The sequence below is a fragment of the Lingula anatina genome, chromosome 5 (genome assembly GCF_051362555.1).
Source record: "Lingula anatina isolate TDL-2025a chromosome 5, LinAna3.0, whole genome shotgun sequence".
NCBI lineage: Eukaryota > Metazoa > Brachiopoda > Lingulata > Lingulida > Lingulidae > Lingula > Lingula anatina.
The window spans coordinates 25,192,060-25,206,713 of NC_141771.1; the positions used below are offsets into that span (position 1 = coordinate 25,192,060).

The 14,654-nt window shown below is 38.3% G+C and overlaps 1 protein-coding gene across 1 annotated transcript in view; it reads left to right on the plus strand.

Annotated features, from left to right (window-relative positions):
• The first annotated feature begins 488 nt into the window (after positions 1–488).
• The window catches only part of LOC106151007 (uncharacterized), a 52,036-nt gene continuing 37,870 nt past the window's right edge, over positions 489–14,654 (plus strand). Inside the window, exons 1-8 of the mRNA XM_087014123.1 lie at positions 489–638; positions 7,382–8,757; positions 9,361–9,373; positions 11,627–11,686; positions 11,923–12,044; positions 12,382–13,614; positions 13,817–13,922; positions 14,129–14,170. Coding sequence (XP_086870249.1) covers positions 533–638; positions 7,382–8,757; positions 9,361–9,373; positions 11,627–11,686; positions 11,923–12,044; positions 12,382–13,614; positions 13,817–13,922; positions 14,129–14,170 — 3,058 coding nt within the window. The 5' untranslated portion in view covers positions 489–532. The remainder of the gene's footprint in view (positions 639–7,381; positions 8,758–9,360; positions 9,374–11,626; positions 11,687–11,922; positions 12,045–12,381; positions 13,615–13,816; positions 13,923–14,128; positions 14,171–14,654) is intronic.

A 14,654-nucleotide genomic window follows, 5' to 3' on the forward strand; every position in this document is an offset into this window, starting at 1 on the left:
ACAAGACCTTTAAAAATTATACGCACAGATTTTTTAAAATTCCCAGCAATTAAAATGTAGACTAACGCAAGAGATGAAGGGCAGCGTAATTACAGCATATGTACCACACATCGCAGCTTAATTTCCATTAATAATAAAATCAACATTTAGTAAGAAATATTCTCGCAATTAAAAAAGTTTCAATATTCTTATTACACAGAACGGTATATTTATTTAAAAGGAGGCTAACTTGGCATATGTGGAACCCCCTTCAAATACCCTGGATCCACCTCTGGGTTGAACTAACATACGGTTTCATTCACCTTACATGTGGATGCATGGCTCCCAAAAACAACCAATTGTAGGATACGACAGAGCTCTGATACATCTAAGTTTAATTATTTGTTTGTAAAAATTGCCCATGTCACCCTGTTTGTTTGGAGGGGTAAGCTGGGTCAAGTCCCTGCCATTAACCATTGAATGTTACAAACACACAACTAGAAAAAGAGGTATTTTATATTTTTAGTTTAAGATATAGTGCGGTGAAGCCAGCATGTGGACCAGTGTCTCACCTAACAAGAAGAAAAATCTTTCTTTGTGGAGCTGTATCACTGATCACACCAAAGTAGTTCTGATCTTGCTCCTTGCTGTACTCATAGGTAGGAAAACCTTCTTGTTTGATTAAATCAACACATGTAAGCAATTTTACCTAGTACATATTTATTTTTTCCCTTTAAATTGACATGTAAGTTACAATTATTATCGTGTCTTCAAACCAGTGTCTTCAGCAGTGCTCACAGTTAATACTTAAATGTGTATTATTATATTGAAGACCTTTTATATCATGTCCACTCCAGGCTGTGCCTTAAACATTTCATCTTACATTGTACTGGGCATTCAAACCACCAGTTTCATTTTATTTACTGGTTCTAATTAAAGAGATAACAACTCTTCATATGAGATCTATATTTCTCAATAAAAAATATTGTAAACAATTCATAGAAATATAATGTATTCTGTTTTACTACAAAAACAGCAGTTAAAGCAATTATCCCAGTGATCATTTTACCTCTGCGTCCCGCATCCCTGACGCACATTTTTTACCGTAGACGCAGAGTTTTATAGCATATGCGTCCCCATGGACGCAAAGATTTTTAATTGTGTGAGATTCATAAATAACCTGTCCGTATGCATCGCTGATCCGCATAGAATACTAGTCGTTAAAGTAGGTTAATCATGTTCATTTTCCTGTTGTTGTATTGAATATTACAATAGCTTCCGGTTAGACTGTGTTTTAAAAATGCCAGCTGATTGGCTGTTTACGCATCAAATAGCCAATAATATCACTCGTTAGTAATGGCTTTGCACACTTCACTCTACACTTGACCTATTTTCGACTAAAATAGATTTTCCGCAGCGTGTTCGCAGTGTATGAAATGGCCGCCTGCCCGCCAGCCCGAGGCTGGTAACTTTCAGGCCGGGTGGGTAAGATTTGCAGATTACCCGCCCGACGGGCTGGCTATTTTTACAGCCTATTTTCACCTTTTATTTTGTCTATGTTCACAAGCCATTTCAGCAAAATATCAAATAAACTCATTGTTTTCACCCACTTTCATAGAAGCAAAGAACTAACCATAGCTTGCGCTCGTATCGCAATGTAACCAACAGTCTCCCTCTCAGTGGCCTCGTTTTCGAAGTTCCGTCTGTGTAATATGAAGTTGAAAGACAATTTGAAACGAGGCACATTGTTCTTAACCAGCTTCAGTGCACAGCAGATAACGTTACGTCATTGTTTTGTGTAGAGGAGATACCGCGAGTAGCAATTTGTAGGTCGAGAGTAATAAAAATGTGAAAGTATAAAAAGTTATGATATTGATTAAATAGACTTATAGGTACATGAAGTGCTTATAATCAACAGTAATAAAGGCAACGGAGCAACAGTAATAAAGGCGAATTAAAGGAGAATTTTACAAAAAAATTGAATCCCAAAATTATAAGTGAACGTACGAGTTTACGCCGTGCGTCAGATGTAGTTCTTTTCCCACGTGCTTTCATCTTGGGCTGTCAAAAATGAAAAAAATTCTATCAAGTCCGATAGAGAAGTTCACAAAAGAAAAACAATTGAGGAAAGAAATAAAACTAACAAAGATTACGACAGAACCAAACGAAAGAGAACAAATTGGGGCCAATGGAAAGGTGACTTCGATTTGCAATTAGTCGAGCGGCAACATTTTTTGTAAAACCGTAACTCGAAAGTATCACGCATTGCGATCGAGCGCAACCATCTGGATACAATAACTCGCCCATACTCGCCCCATATTATTTATTGTAGCCTCTATGTGATATATATAGCTTTTCTCAATAAGCAATGCTTTCGAGATACGGGGCCCTGCAGGACTGTCTATGGGCCATTAGCGTGCAGGACTGTTCCCGATCGCTTTTTAAAGCTTAAAAGCGATATTCAAAGGGACCCTACATGCTAAATTCTTTCTTCTTTATTGTTAGCACAGAGATCGATTTATTTGACAACAATATATATATTTGGTCATACTTGTTGCTATACAGAAAAGCGAAAATTATGATCAAATGATATCACAAAATTGGAATAAAAGTTATGAATAAATTATTGAAGAAGAAATGAGACAGCTTGCAAGGTGAGCATAAACTGAATTGACTACCCCCGCCCTCCCCCGCCCGCTAAAGGGCCCTGAACATTTTTGGTATTTTAGATGGTGAATGGTGCCATTTGGTATGGTTTAGAACTATGATTCAACTAGTGAAAGTCTTATTTCAAGAGGTGAGTTTAAAAAAAAAAAAAAAAACGGTGTAAAAGGGGGGCGTCAGGAGCCCCCTGACCCCCTCTAAATCCAACACTGACAAGGTATCATTCAGTAGAAATTCCAAACAATTTTTAAATTTCCATGCATAAGGCACGATATTGCCCTTTCATTTCCAAATTACTCTCCCAAGAATGCATTCTAGACCCCCTCAGTATACCTCTCTTAACTCTAGGTGTTATTGTAGCTAGGGCAGGTAACTATATGGCCGGGCTGGTAACTTTTTAGAGTAATTTCCTTGAATTTCATACACTGGTGTTCGTCTGCTCAGCGACCATCCGACCATGCCTCCGAAAAAGCAATTATTAATAGAAAGCTAACAGACAATAAAGAATATATTTAAGGTGAGACAGAGTCAAGCCGAGTTAGAGAAAACTTCTGAGACAGTAAACGCTGTGACTGTCGTTGAGGCTGAGAGTGAGAGTGACGCGGATGAATGTTTGACGGAGGCAAAAACGGAGTCAAAAAGGAAAATCTGTTCCTTCAAACAACACTGGACAAAGCTCTGCGCTTGGTTAAGGTATAAAAAATGAGGATGGGACTGATTTCATGTATTGTGATGTATGACCATTGGCAAATAAACGTAATGGGATTGTGAAAGATCCGCGGATATAGGCCTATATGAACTGAAGTAAACTCGTCACTGTCAAATTGCTGAAATAAAGAAACTTGAAAAAATAAAAGTAACAAATTGTCAGTTTTGTGGTAATTAACCTTTATCGTTCAAAATGACGGGGACCCATCACAATTGGCAGGGACCCATTGTTCAATATCATGTGCGTCCTGTTGGACTCATAATATTTAAAGGTAAAATGATCACTGTTATCCTGAAATCTGTGCTTGCCATCAAACCATATTACCTAAAAAGATGGCTATGCTCTATAATGATCTCTTAAGTGATTATTTAAAAAAAACTTTTAAGAAAAAAAAAACAAAAAAAAAAACAGGGATTAACCTTGAATGTAGAAATGGATTCATTAACAACTGGTAAGTATGGGATAATTGTTTTCGTGTCCCAGGAAAATTCATTTTTGGCCAAAATTAACAGTTGTTATCCTTTTAAATTTCAGTGGTCCACATTAGAAATTCAATGGTACTACACATCAATGTCATTTATTACACATTTTGGTGTTTTGAAGAATGAGGTTTAATTTGTTTGTTATGAGGCAAGTGAGATGCACTCATAAATATTTTAAGAAAGCTTAAAGGAAAGGTTAGTTTGTTAAAGAAAAGAACCTACTAGCCATGTCAGACTATGAAATTCACAAATTCTGAAAACTTTACTGGTCTTTGAGAAATTTGACTGACCGTGGGCATTAGACAAGTGGTTAACATTGCAGACTGCATGTAAGTACCAAGGGTGTATCCAGGATTTTTTTCAGTATTCTAGTGGATGAACAGTGCCATTTGGTACGGTTTAGAACTTTGATTCAGCTAGTCAAAATTCTAATTTCAAGAGGGGGACCAGAAATCTAAGGTGTGGTCTGGACCCCCTGCCCCCCCCCCCCCCCCTTAAATCAGCCTCTGAGTACTACTATATGTCACCTTCCTGTTATTCTGTACTTCAGATGGTGTGTTCTCCTCTCCCTGCCCCAGTGGATGGACTCACTCCCCCTCAGTAGACCTATGATCACCTTCATGTTATATTCTATACTTCAGATGGTGTGTTCTCCTCTCCCTGCCCCAGTGGATGGACTCACACCCCCTCAGTAGACCTATGATCACCTTCATGTTATATTCTATACTTCAAATGGTGTGTTCTCCTCTCCCTGCCCCAGTGGATGGACTCACACCCCCTCAGTAGACCTATGATCACCTTCATGTTATATTCTATACTTCAAATGGTGTGTTCTCCTCTCCCTTCCCCAGTGGATGGACTCACTCCCCCTCAGTAGACCTATGATCACCTTCCTGTTATATTCTATACTTCAGATGGTGTGTTCTCCTCTCCCTGCCCCAGTGGATGGACTCACTCCCCCTCAGTAGACCTATGATCACCTTCATGTTATATTCTATACTTCAAATGGTGTGTTCTCCTCTCCCTGCCCTAGTGGATGGACTCACTCCCCCTCAGTAGACCTATGATCACCTTCCTGTTATATTCTATACTTCAAATGGTGTGTTCTCCTCTCCCTGCCCCAGTGGATGGACTCACTCCCCCTCAGTAGACCTATGATCACCTTCATGTTATATTCTATACTTCAGATGGTGTGTTCTCCTCTCCCTGCCCCAGTGGATGGACTCACACCTATGATCACCTTCATGTTATATTCTATACTTCAGATGGTGTGTTCTCCTCTCCCTGCCCCAGTGGATGGACTCACACCTATGATCACCTTCATGTTATATTCTATACTTCAGATGGTGTGTTCTCCTCTCCCTGCCCCAGTGGATGGACTATCACCCCCTCAGTAGACCTATGATCACCTTCATGTTATATTCTATACTTCAGATGGTGTGTTCTCCTCTCCCTGCCCCAGTGGATGGACTCACACCCCCTCAGTAGACCTATGATCACCTTCATGTTATATTCTATACTTCAAATGGTGTGTTATGACTAGCAACCCAAACTTGCCGCCATGTTTAATTACATGAAAGACACATTAAAATGACGAATTATGTATATGCAGAGGCCATTGCGACTAGTTTGTATAGCCGCAAATAATAGCCTCCAAACTAATGGTGATTTCGCTACTAGTGCATGGTCGGGATTTGCAAGGCTTTCGAGATATGGGAGTTGAAAAAGCAGTCTAATTGGCTTCTTTTTCTGGAAGTTATACATTTTAGTGAATAATTCATTATTATTGTTTTGGCATATTTATTGTGGGACTCAGAGCTCCCATGTACTCATGAAGCCGAATGGTAATCAAATTTTCTACATATCCAGGCTATTTATAGTCAATAATCAAAAATTGGTGATAATTATTCTGTAATTTATTTTGAAATGCTACATCAAAATTGACATATCTTTTTGCACTGCTTCTACAAACATGAAAACTATGAAAAGAAAACTGTGCTACTTATTATTATTTTTAACTTACAAGTATGAATTTTTAAGATTGGCATGCAGTTCAAATTAGAAAGCCAGCTCAATTGGGTTATCATTTATTATTGAATTTATGCAATTTTGTGTGAATTTTCATTTTTCTAATTCTGGCATTTTCAAAGTGTGAACTTGAACCCCCATGGGCCTGAAGCCTTATGCTTGTTACACATTTTACTTACATTGGTATTACCTGTTGAGCATAATTAAAATTTGTTGTTGAATTTGCAGTTAAGCATAATGTACTTTTGCATCAGTACTGACAGTAGCCCATTTTGTGCATTGTTATTTTCTGCTTTTTGTCTGTACATTTGACAGCTTTGCTGCCTTGTATTATGTTTCTGCCTTCTGTAATATTTCTCTTCAGACTTTCTTTGTCCTCGTGATCTTTGAGATGCATTGCTGAAATACCAATAATGTGTCAAGAAATTGTTTGTCATTAGTAGTCATTTCAATATGCTTAACAGGTAAAAATACCAAAGACGATCAAATTATGTCTTCAAGGTAATTAAAATAAGATGCTCCTTAACCAACATTATTGTTATGTTCAACTGTCTTGATGAATGGGATTCTTTCTGGTTAAAATACTGACATTTTATCAAACTAATTTTATCGTCAAAAAAGCACAATCTGGCTGTTATCTGGTGATGTTTCTCGATCAAAGAAATAAGGAGAATGATAGCCTTATTAAATCCATCTGTTATCCTGATCTCATTTCTCCATTACCTAGTAGGGCCTATTGACTTGACTTCCATATCTTACGAAACAGAAAAAAATACTTGCGTTACGAAATGGAAAAAATACTCACATTATAAATGATAAAAGATGCATTTTCACCTTAGAAGATCAACGATATGGACCAGATACCAAGATTGACATGACTTTGGATTTGCCTCATACAAAAAAAAAAGAACGCAGCAGTGCATCGAGATCAATATAATGACTTAACATAGTTGCCAAAGAGGGTGTCTGTTTCAAGCACATGAATCAGTTCAATGTGTCCCCCATTCTTTCCATGTTTACTAAGTTTACTAAGTTACCTGTATGTTCTCATAATATGGTTTATGATGAAGGCATCATGGTCTGACATTGTTAGGATGACAGCTAACCATGTACATTTGTATTAAACGGTTTCTGCAAGTACCAAATTGCAAACAGTTGCATGGATAGGGGTGAAAACTGACTTTGACAAATTTTTAAGGGACTTGTCATCTGTGAAGCTAGGCACTGAATTTACTCTAAAGCCAAATACGCAAAGAACATAGTGCAAATTAACATGTTGGAACACCGCCTTTATGAATATTTTAACAGGAAACAAGAAAAGGGAGGGGGGGGGGGGGTTGACCTAGCTTAGAAAGCGGCCAACTTCCATAAGCATAACACTGACTCTCAGTTAATGTTTTTGTTATGATCACATTTAGTGATGTTATATATCTTCTACTATTCCAATAATCAGATATTTATATCTATTGCCTACTGTCGTGTTTTGATTTAGAATCTCAATACTCCTCTCTTGTTTTAGGTGTGTCGGGCATACCAGACAGCGCTGGGACTGATTTCATGGTGATGTTCACTGAAAACAGAGTGCATGATCAGCCCTTCCCATATAATACACCCAATATGACATTATATATAACCCCAATCGATGGAACCAAGGCTGTAACATTCAGCGTCTATTACATACTTCAAAACGTTTTGATAAACGTCACACGGACGATACCAGCAGGACCCAATACAGCAGCGTCTGTGTTGCTACCGTCAGACTTAGAGGTGAGGACTAGTGGAGTGATATCGAACCTCGGTATCCGCGTAGTGGCTTCTGAAAAGATTGGTCTTTCTGCTATCAACAGGGAAGGCCATTCTTCCGACGGTTTTACAGCAATTCCAGTTTCAAAACTAGGCAAGCGGCACTATTCTGTCTCTTACGCCCCACCCCTTGTCTCCACACAAATGGGTATGGTCGCTGTGGAGTATGACACAAACGTGACCATCACTGTTGCTAGAGATGCCAAATTGACTTTTAATAGCATCTTATATTCGGGCGGTCAGACGTTCAGTTTTACACTGAACGCCTTTCAAACCATCCTGTTCGATGATGAGGTTTACCCGATGTCTGATTTGTCTGGAACACTCATCGTTTCCTCCAAGCCAATTGGCATTTTTAGCGGAAATAAAAGGACTAACGTTGGCTATGGAACAGTTTCGCGCGACCATTTGGTAGAGCAACTACCTTCTGTAGAATACTGGGGGACTGAATTCATCACAGTAGCAACGCCCCTCCGCACCAGTGGAAATATCATTAAATTTGTTGTCAGTGAACCCAACACAAACATAACAATCTACGAACATTCAACTTCCAGAAGCATCATTTTAGAAAATGGTGGTGATGCAGAAGCAGTTTATCTCAGTTCTGGTATAGATGCCGATACAATGATCATTTCGGACAAACCCATAATGGTTGCCCAGATTGTTCATAGCCACATTGGTAGCAACCCTATGTCCGAGCCAGGGGACCCGTCCCTTACCATTCTCCCTCCCCTTTCTCAATACACCAACGCCTACACCTACGTAGTCCCTCGAATGACAGACCCGGCAGATTTAAGCGAACCCAACAAGGGACCTTTCTTTTACTTTTTGACTGTCACCATCGAGGACCAATACAAAGATGGTCTGCGGTTGAATGGTAGTGTTATTCCCGGACTTTCGTGGCACGCTGTACCTGCCATCCCAGGGAAGCCCAGCATGGTGGCCGTGTCCTTTGAAATTCAACAGAACAACATGAGATGCACACTAACGAATGTCAACCCGACCGCGATGTTCAGTGTCCTTCTGTACGGGGCTGGGGACAGGGAAAGTTACGAGTACCCTCTAGGATTTAACCTCAATGTGCTGAACCCGGTGAGTAAATCACACTGGATTTTTGTCCATGATATGTTTTAGTTGAGATTTTTTTTTCAAAAAATGTCAATTTTTTTCTAAATTGCTAAAAGACAAAGGGTGCTATAGTACTATTTACGTTGAACTAAAGCCAGTTTTCTAACAGATGACTATTATTTATTATTCAAAAAGAAGTAAATTTCATAAATTATAAAGAAAGAAAAATCATAAGTCAAGATGACGTCCCGAAATTTAAATATAAGCTTGAAATCACATTATATTTTACACCAACAGAACTGAATTGAGAAAAATATCTGGAAAACGCAAGACTGCAGTGTTTTTGAATAATTCTACATGTGACGTAGATATCTAGCAAAAAGATAAGGTGACGAAAATTTTATTAATAGGCCCTAACTGTGGAGCCTCACACCTACACATGAAGTCCAGTAAAAAAGGATGCCAACATCGGCAGGCCCTATACCAAATCTAAAAAAATGGCAGAATGTTTCATGAAGACCAACAGCGTTAATTTTAGCATTATTTCTATACTTATAGACTTATTTCTATAAATTTCCTTGATTTTATGTGAATATACTAAATATTATATTCATTCTGTCTTTTTAGCCTGCTCCAGAGGGTAAGTTTGCATTATGCCATTAATTAATCTTACTACTTTTTAATCAACTTATCTTTATAAAGACACATACTATATCAACATTCCTTAGCACGCATAGTTTTAAAAACATTTTTTTTTTTTTTGTTTTTTGTTTTTTTTGTTTTAAAGTTGAAAGACTAGAAGAGAGGCCTATTGTTGTATGGGCTGCTATCTTCACTTGCATTTAAGAAAAAAAGTCCAGATAGAGAGTACAAAAAAAAACAACATTAATATATAAACTATATATATTTTTATATGAAAATTTTTATCTTAAAACATACTTTGAAACCAAGGTGCTCCTAATTGTATGAAACAGTGTTCATAAGTAAAACAGCAAACAAGGTTTGAGGGGATATGTGCATGCGTGTCTTGTGACCTCTTTCTCACGGTCGTCTCTCGCAGTATTCACAATACAATGTGTGGCTTGCAGTACTTAGAAAGTTGTAGGGTGTAGCGTTGAAGGTGAGATTTACACAGAAAGAGAGGTTTTCTATAGTTCTGAGTGTACATGTTGTATATGTTAGCCCAGTTGGCTGCCAAAGGGAAAATGTGGAAGAAGAAATGGCTCGTGCAGCGGCGGCTGGTAGTACTACCGGTAGTACTACTACTGACCACCACTACTACGAGTAGTTCTACTATTAATATTAACGTGGTATTACTGCTATTGGCGTTCACTTATGACATAGTAACTATTGCGCAAAATAGTAGGTTAAAGATAATAGTATGTTTTTATAATATCTGCATTTTTAATATAATGTTGATTTATAATAATAATAATAATAATAATAACAGGGGTTTTGTACCACACTGTCTTATCTTACTTTTATGAAATAAATTTAGGATATTTTTTGCAAGTTTAGATTTCAGCCCATTGTAATATATAATACATTATGATTTGCCTCAGTTTTTGGTCTTACATGCTATAGTACCCTTACAGCAGGTGAGGGTGAACCCTGGCCCCCGTTTCACAAAAAAACTTAAGTCAGTTTCCCTGACTAAAAGCTTGGTTACCAACGTAATTAAGTCGTTACGTCACTAAGTCCCGTTTCACAAAGAATCTAAAAGGTCGCTTACGTCGTTTTTTCTTAGCTGTAAGTCGACGATGTCAAGCCTCCTCGGGAGGAGACTTAAGTCGGCAAGCTCAACTAAAAGTCGGTAAATGAGAGCATAAACAACAAAAATTTGGAAAGAACATACCTCCTTCAAGATATAGTGTTATAATATCCTTGAATAGCACTGACATTTATGGAATATTGAAATAAAAAATAAAATGCCACTTCACCCAGCCGATTGCGTGTTTGTTTACGTTTTTGACTGCTAGACGTCCGTCAGCAGTGTCCCACGACAAGCTAATGTTTAACTGTTACTTTGAAGTTGTATCGAAGTTAAACTAATCAATAAAGTTCAAAAATAAACTTTGTTTGCGTTTTTGCTGATTTTTATTGTTGATCAACGTTCGTTCTCGGCCGAAAGAGGCCATGAAAAGTCATGTCATGTGAAACTTTTGAAATTTTAAACCTCCTTTTCTTGAAGAGTTTCTCGTGCGCGTCGACTACGGTAAGCACACCAAGCTAAGACGTTAGATTCTTTGTGAAACACTCCTAGTCGACTTCAGCTAAGTCGACCTAGCTAGGCCACCCATCCCGAGCTAGTCGACTACGGATTTAAGATTCTTTGTGAAACGGGGGCCTGGTTAGTATTTCAAACTTAAGTGTCTTAAACTAAATATCCACATCCTGACAAAACTAGTGTTTATAAAGGACCATTCCCACAGATATTTGGATCGATCTATCTCCCTGGGGAGTCTCACTAAATTGCTATCAAACTAACTGGCTTTAACGTCACACCTAGTAAAGCTGTTAGTGGGTAATTATCTTTACCTCTAGCTGATTTGTTAGGCTTGACAGACATGTAAGCCTCTTGAGTTGATAGCAATTTAGCGTGAACCCCCAGGGAATTAGGTCGATCCAGATGGATCGATCTAAGTATGGGAACCCAGTGTTACACTAGGCAGGGTAAGGTCTTACCAATGGTAGGGGTACTGAGTAAGCATGTAGGACCATAAACTGAGGCAAAATAAGACAGAGGACCATAACCACCAATGATGTCAACATCTGGTTGATGACCCCTGTAAAATAAAGGTTATCATTTTATTCATGTTCAGTCTCCAAATATAGTAACATTTTCATATTACCCTTGAACTAATAATAATTTTCAATTTCTTACTTTTTTTAGTGTGCAGTAGTCAAGCAGCTGATCGCCAATGCATTATCAGTGGCAATAACTTTTGTCAAGGTATGATATCCAAATAATTTCAGAAAAATTGTCTTGCCAATTAATATACAAGTCTATATATAATAAAAAATAAGTAATTCCTTATGTTTAGTAGTACTTACCATCATTTACGTATGACAACCAATTTTTTAAATGACCGCCACCGCTTTTTAAAGTTAGTAGGTTTTTTTCACCCCATATGAAACGATAATAATTATAAAATCAGGTGCACCTTCACCTGCTCTCAACTATTCTAGGCACACCCTTTGACAGTCAGGGTTATGGTTTTGTGCTGATGTTCAGTGAGCACTACACTCAGGTGGGAAACCCATACAATCCCTTCCTGGTCATTACTAATGCTGAAACAGAAAATGTACAGGTAGGATGAAAAGTTATGGACAAAACATGGTATGCTTTTCTTTTTACTTATTAATTTAATATGCCCCATATCTACTTCCCATTTGAATTTTTTTCAAATTGCAAAAAAGGGAGGAAAACTAAAATATTTCCCTCTTGGCTCAAACAGTGGCCATTCTACACGTAAAAAGTTAATCAAATTGCATTTAGGTAATTGTCCAAATGATAGATCTTGGAACTTGAAACCTCTTTTTCCTTATTCCGGATGACACAGTTTCACTGTATAGTATTGAGCTATAAATGAGTGTATATACTCAACTAAGAAACCCCAGCCTAACCAATTTAAAAATTACCTTTAGGTGAATGTGATAACTCCACGCTGGAGCAGCCCAAGTGTAAATGAGCAATTCACGTTGGCCACTGGTCAGTATCGTACCGTGAGTATTCCACAAGAGCTCCGCATGCAGCAGTCAACTCTCTCCACCAAGGCCATCTTGGTCCAGTCAAATGGGGAGGTAGTTGTCCAGGGTGTGAATTCTGAAGAACGCTCTACAGGCATGTTTCTTGCTCTTCCAATTGATGCTGTTGGCAGTGAGTATTATGCAGTGTGTTACAGCCCTGCTTTCCTTCATTGCCAGTTTGGTATTGCTGCAATACAAGATGGAACAGAGGTCTCGATATCTTTACCTTCTCCACTGCCTTCTGGTCAAATTGTGCAGGTGACTTTTCAGGGCACAACATACTATAGTGGACAAACAATCCACCTGACCCTCAGTGCCTATGACACTGTTCAAATACAGGCTGCTCAAGACCTGACTGGCTCTCATATCATAACCAGCAAACCAGTGAGCTTCTTCAGTGGGAACAGGCATACAAACATTGACCAAGGGTTAGGTGGACAAACAAAAGATCACACTGTAGAAATGCTCCCACCAGTATCTGCCTGGGGTAAAGAGTTCATCACTTTCCAAATTCCAGACGGGACAGTATCTAATCCTGGGAACAATTTCAGAGCTGTGGTTCCCAGATTCAGTCAAACACCACAACTCGACCTGACAGTGGGCTCCAACAACATATACCCGACAGTGCCCAATGGGTTTTCTTATGCCCAGTTCCTGGTTGGCCAAGGAAGCCAAAACACTTATGCCTATCTGTCATCAAACACTCCAATAATGTTAGCTGAATTTATTGTCAGTATGATAGGTACCAGTGAGGTAGCTGATCCTTCTATGATTTATCTGCCACCTATTTCATTGTACAGGAATGAATACACATTCACTGCCCTGGAAAGATCTCTCAGCACAAACAAGGTTTTTGTCAACACAATTTTTATTGTCAGTCCTTTGTCAGGTCGTGGTGACATCACATTGGATGGGAATGCCTTACCGGCAATTACCTGGACCAATGTGGATGCAGGGGGTGTCATGTACAGTGCCGGCTTCTTTACTGTCAGCGCTGGCTTTCACAAACTGAGTCATCCCAAAGCGAACCATTATTTTGGTGCAGTGCTGTATGGAATTGTTTTGAATGATACAGTAGCCTCAGAATCCTATGCTACTGCTATTGGCATGAGGCTGTCCAGGATTAATGAAGTAAGTGTAAATCCTGAGAAGTACAAGTAATACCTGTTTCATTGTAAGGTACATGTGAAACAACTTCCCAGGGTTTTTTTTAATATAATGACAATACAATTAGATATCCATAATTATAATTTGGATTATTTCTTCTATACATTGCCTTGTCCGATAGTAAGTGAAGTGGCACTTAAGTTATTCAATTTTATATTATTTGTAGCCTTGTGGATGCAATGTCACTACAACAGCCCAGTTCCAAGCAGATGGCATAGACAATGATTGTGATGGGCGGGTTGATGAGGAAGACTGCAGTGATGCAAATACAGGTATATTGTTTCATTGATTTGTGTTCATGCATATTTTGGTATGTAACACTGATTTTCTTAAATAGTTTGGAATTTTGATAGCCTCATGTGAGACTTGTGTAATTTTTACCAATTTAATAAATTATGTTTGGAATGTACTTCTTGTATCACTGTGGGTAAACTATACTTAAAGCATGTTACAGTATGATCGCCCTTTTCTTTGTCAGATGAAGATGGTGATGGAAAACAGAATGAGGATTGTGCAAAAGGTATGAGAGTCTTTCTTTTTTAACCATGGGTGGATCTACTACATCTAGGGATCCGTTGGTGTGTGTATGTGTGTGTGTGTGTAGAGTGAGCATTTCATACCTCCCCACCTCCAAAAAATAAAAAAGGCAGAATGTCCTGCTGCACACTTTTATTTTGTCATTTTAAGGTTCACATTTAGCAAAAGTATAGCAACATAATGACCTAAAAGCAAATATAATCCAAAATGTGTTTTCAACAACCTAGAATTAATAGGTGTTTTGGTTGGATTACATAATTATTCATTTTCAAAAACAGCCTAGTTAATGTTAACTTTATCACATTTTGCCCAAACAGGCAAAAAAAAAAAAAAAAAAAAAAAACAACAGTTGAACAACAGTTGAACAACAGTCACATATTTTGCCGTATATATGAAGTAGATGGCCATTGGTCTCGTGTTTTGCTGTATATATATGAAGTGGATGGCCAGTGGTCTCATATTTTGCT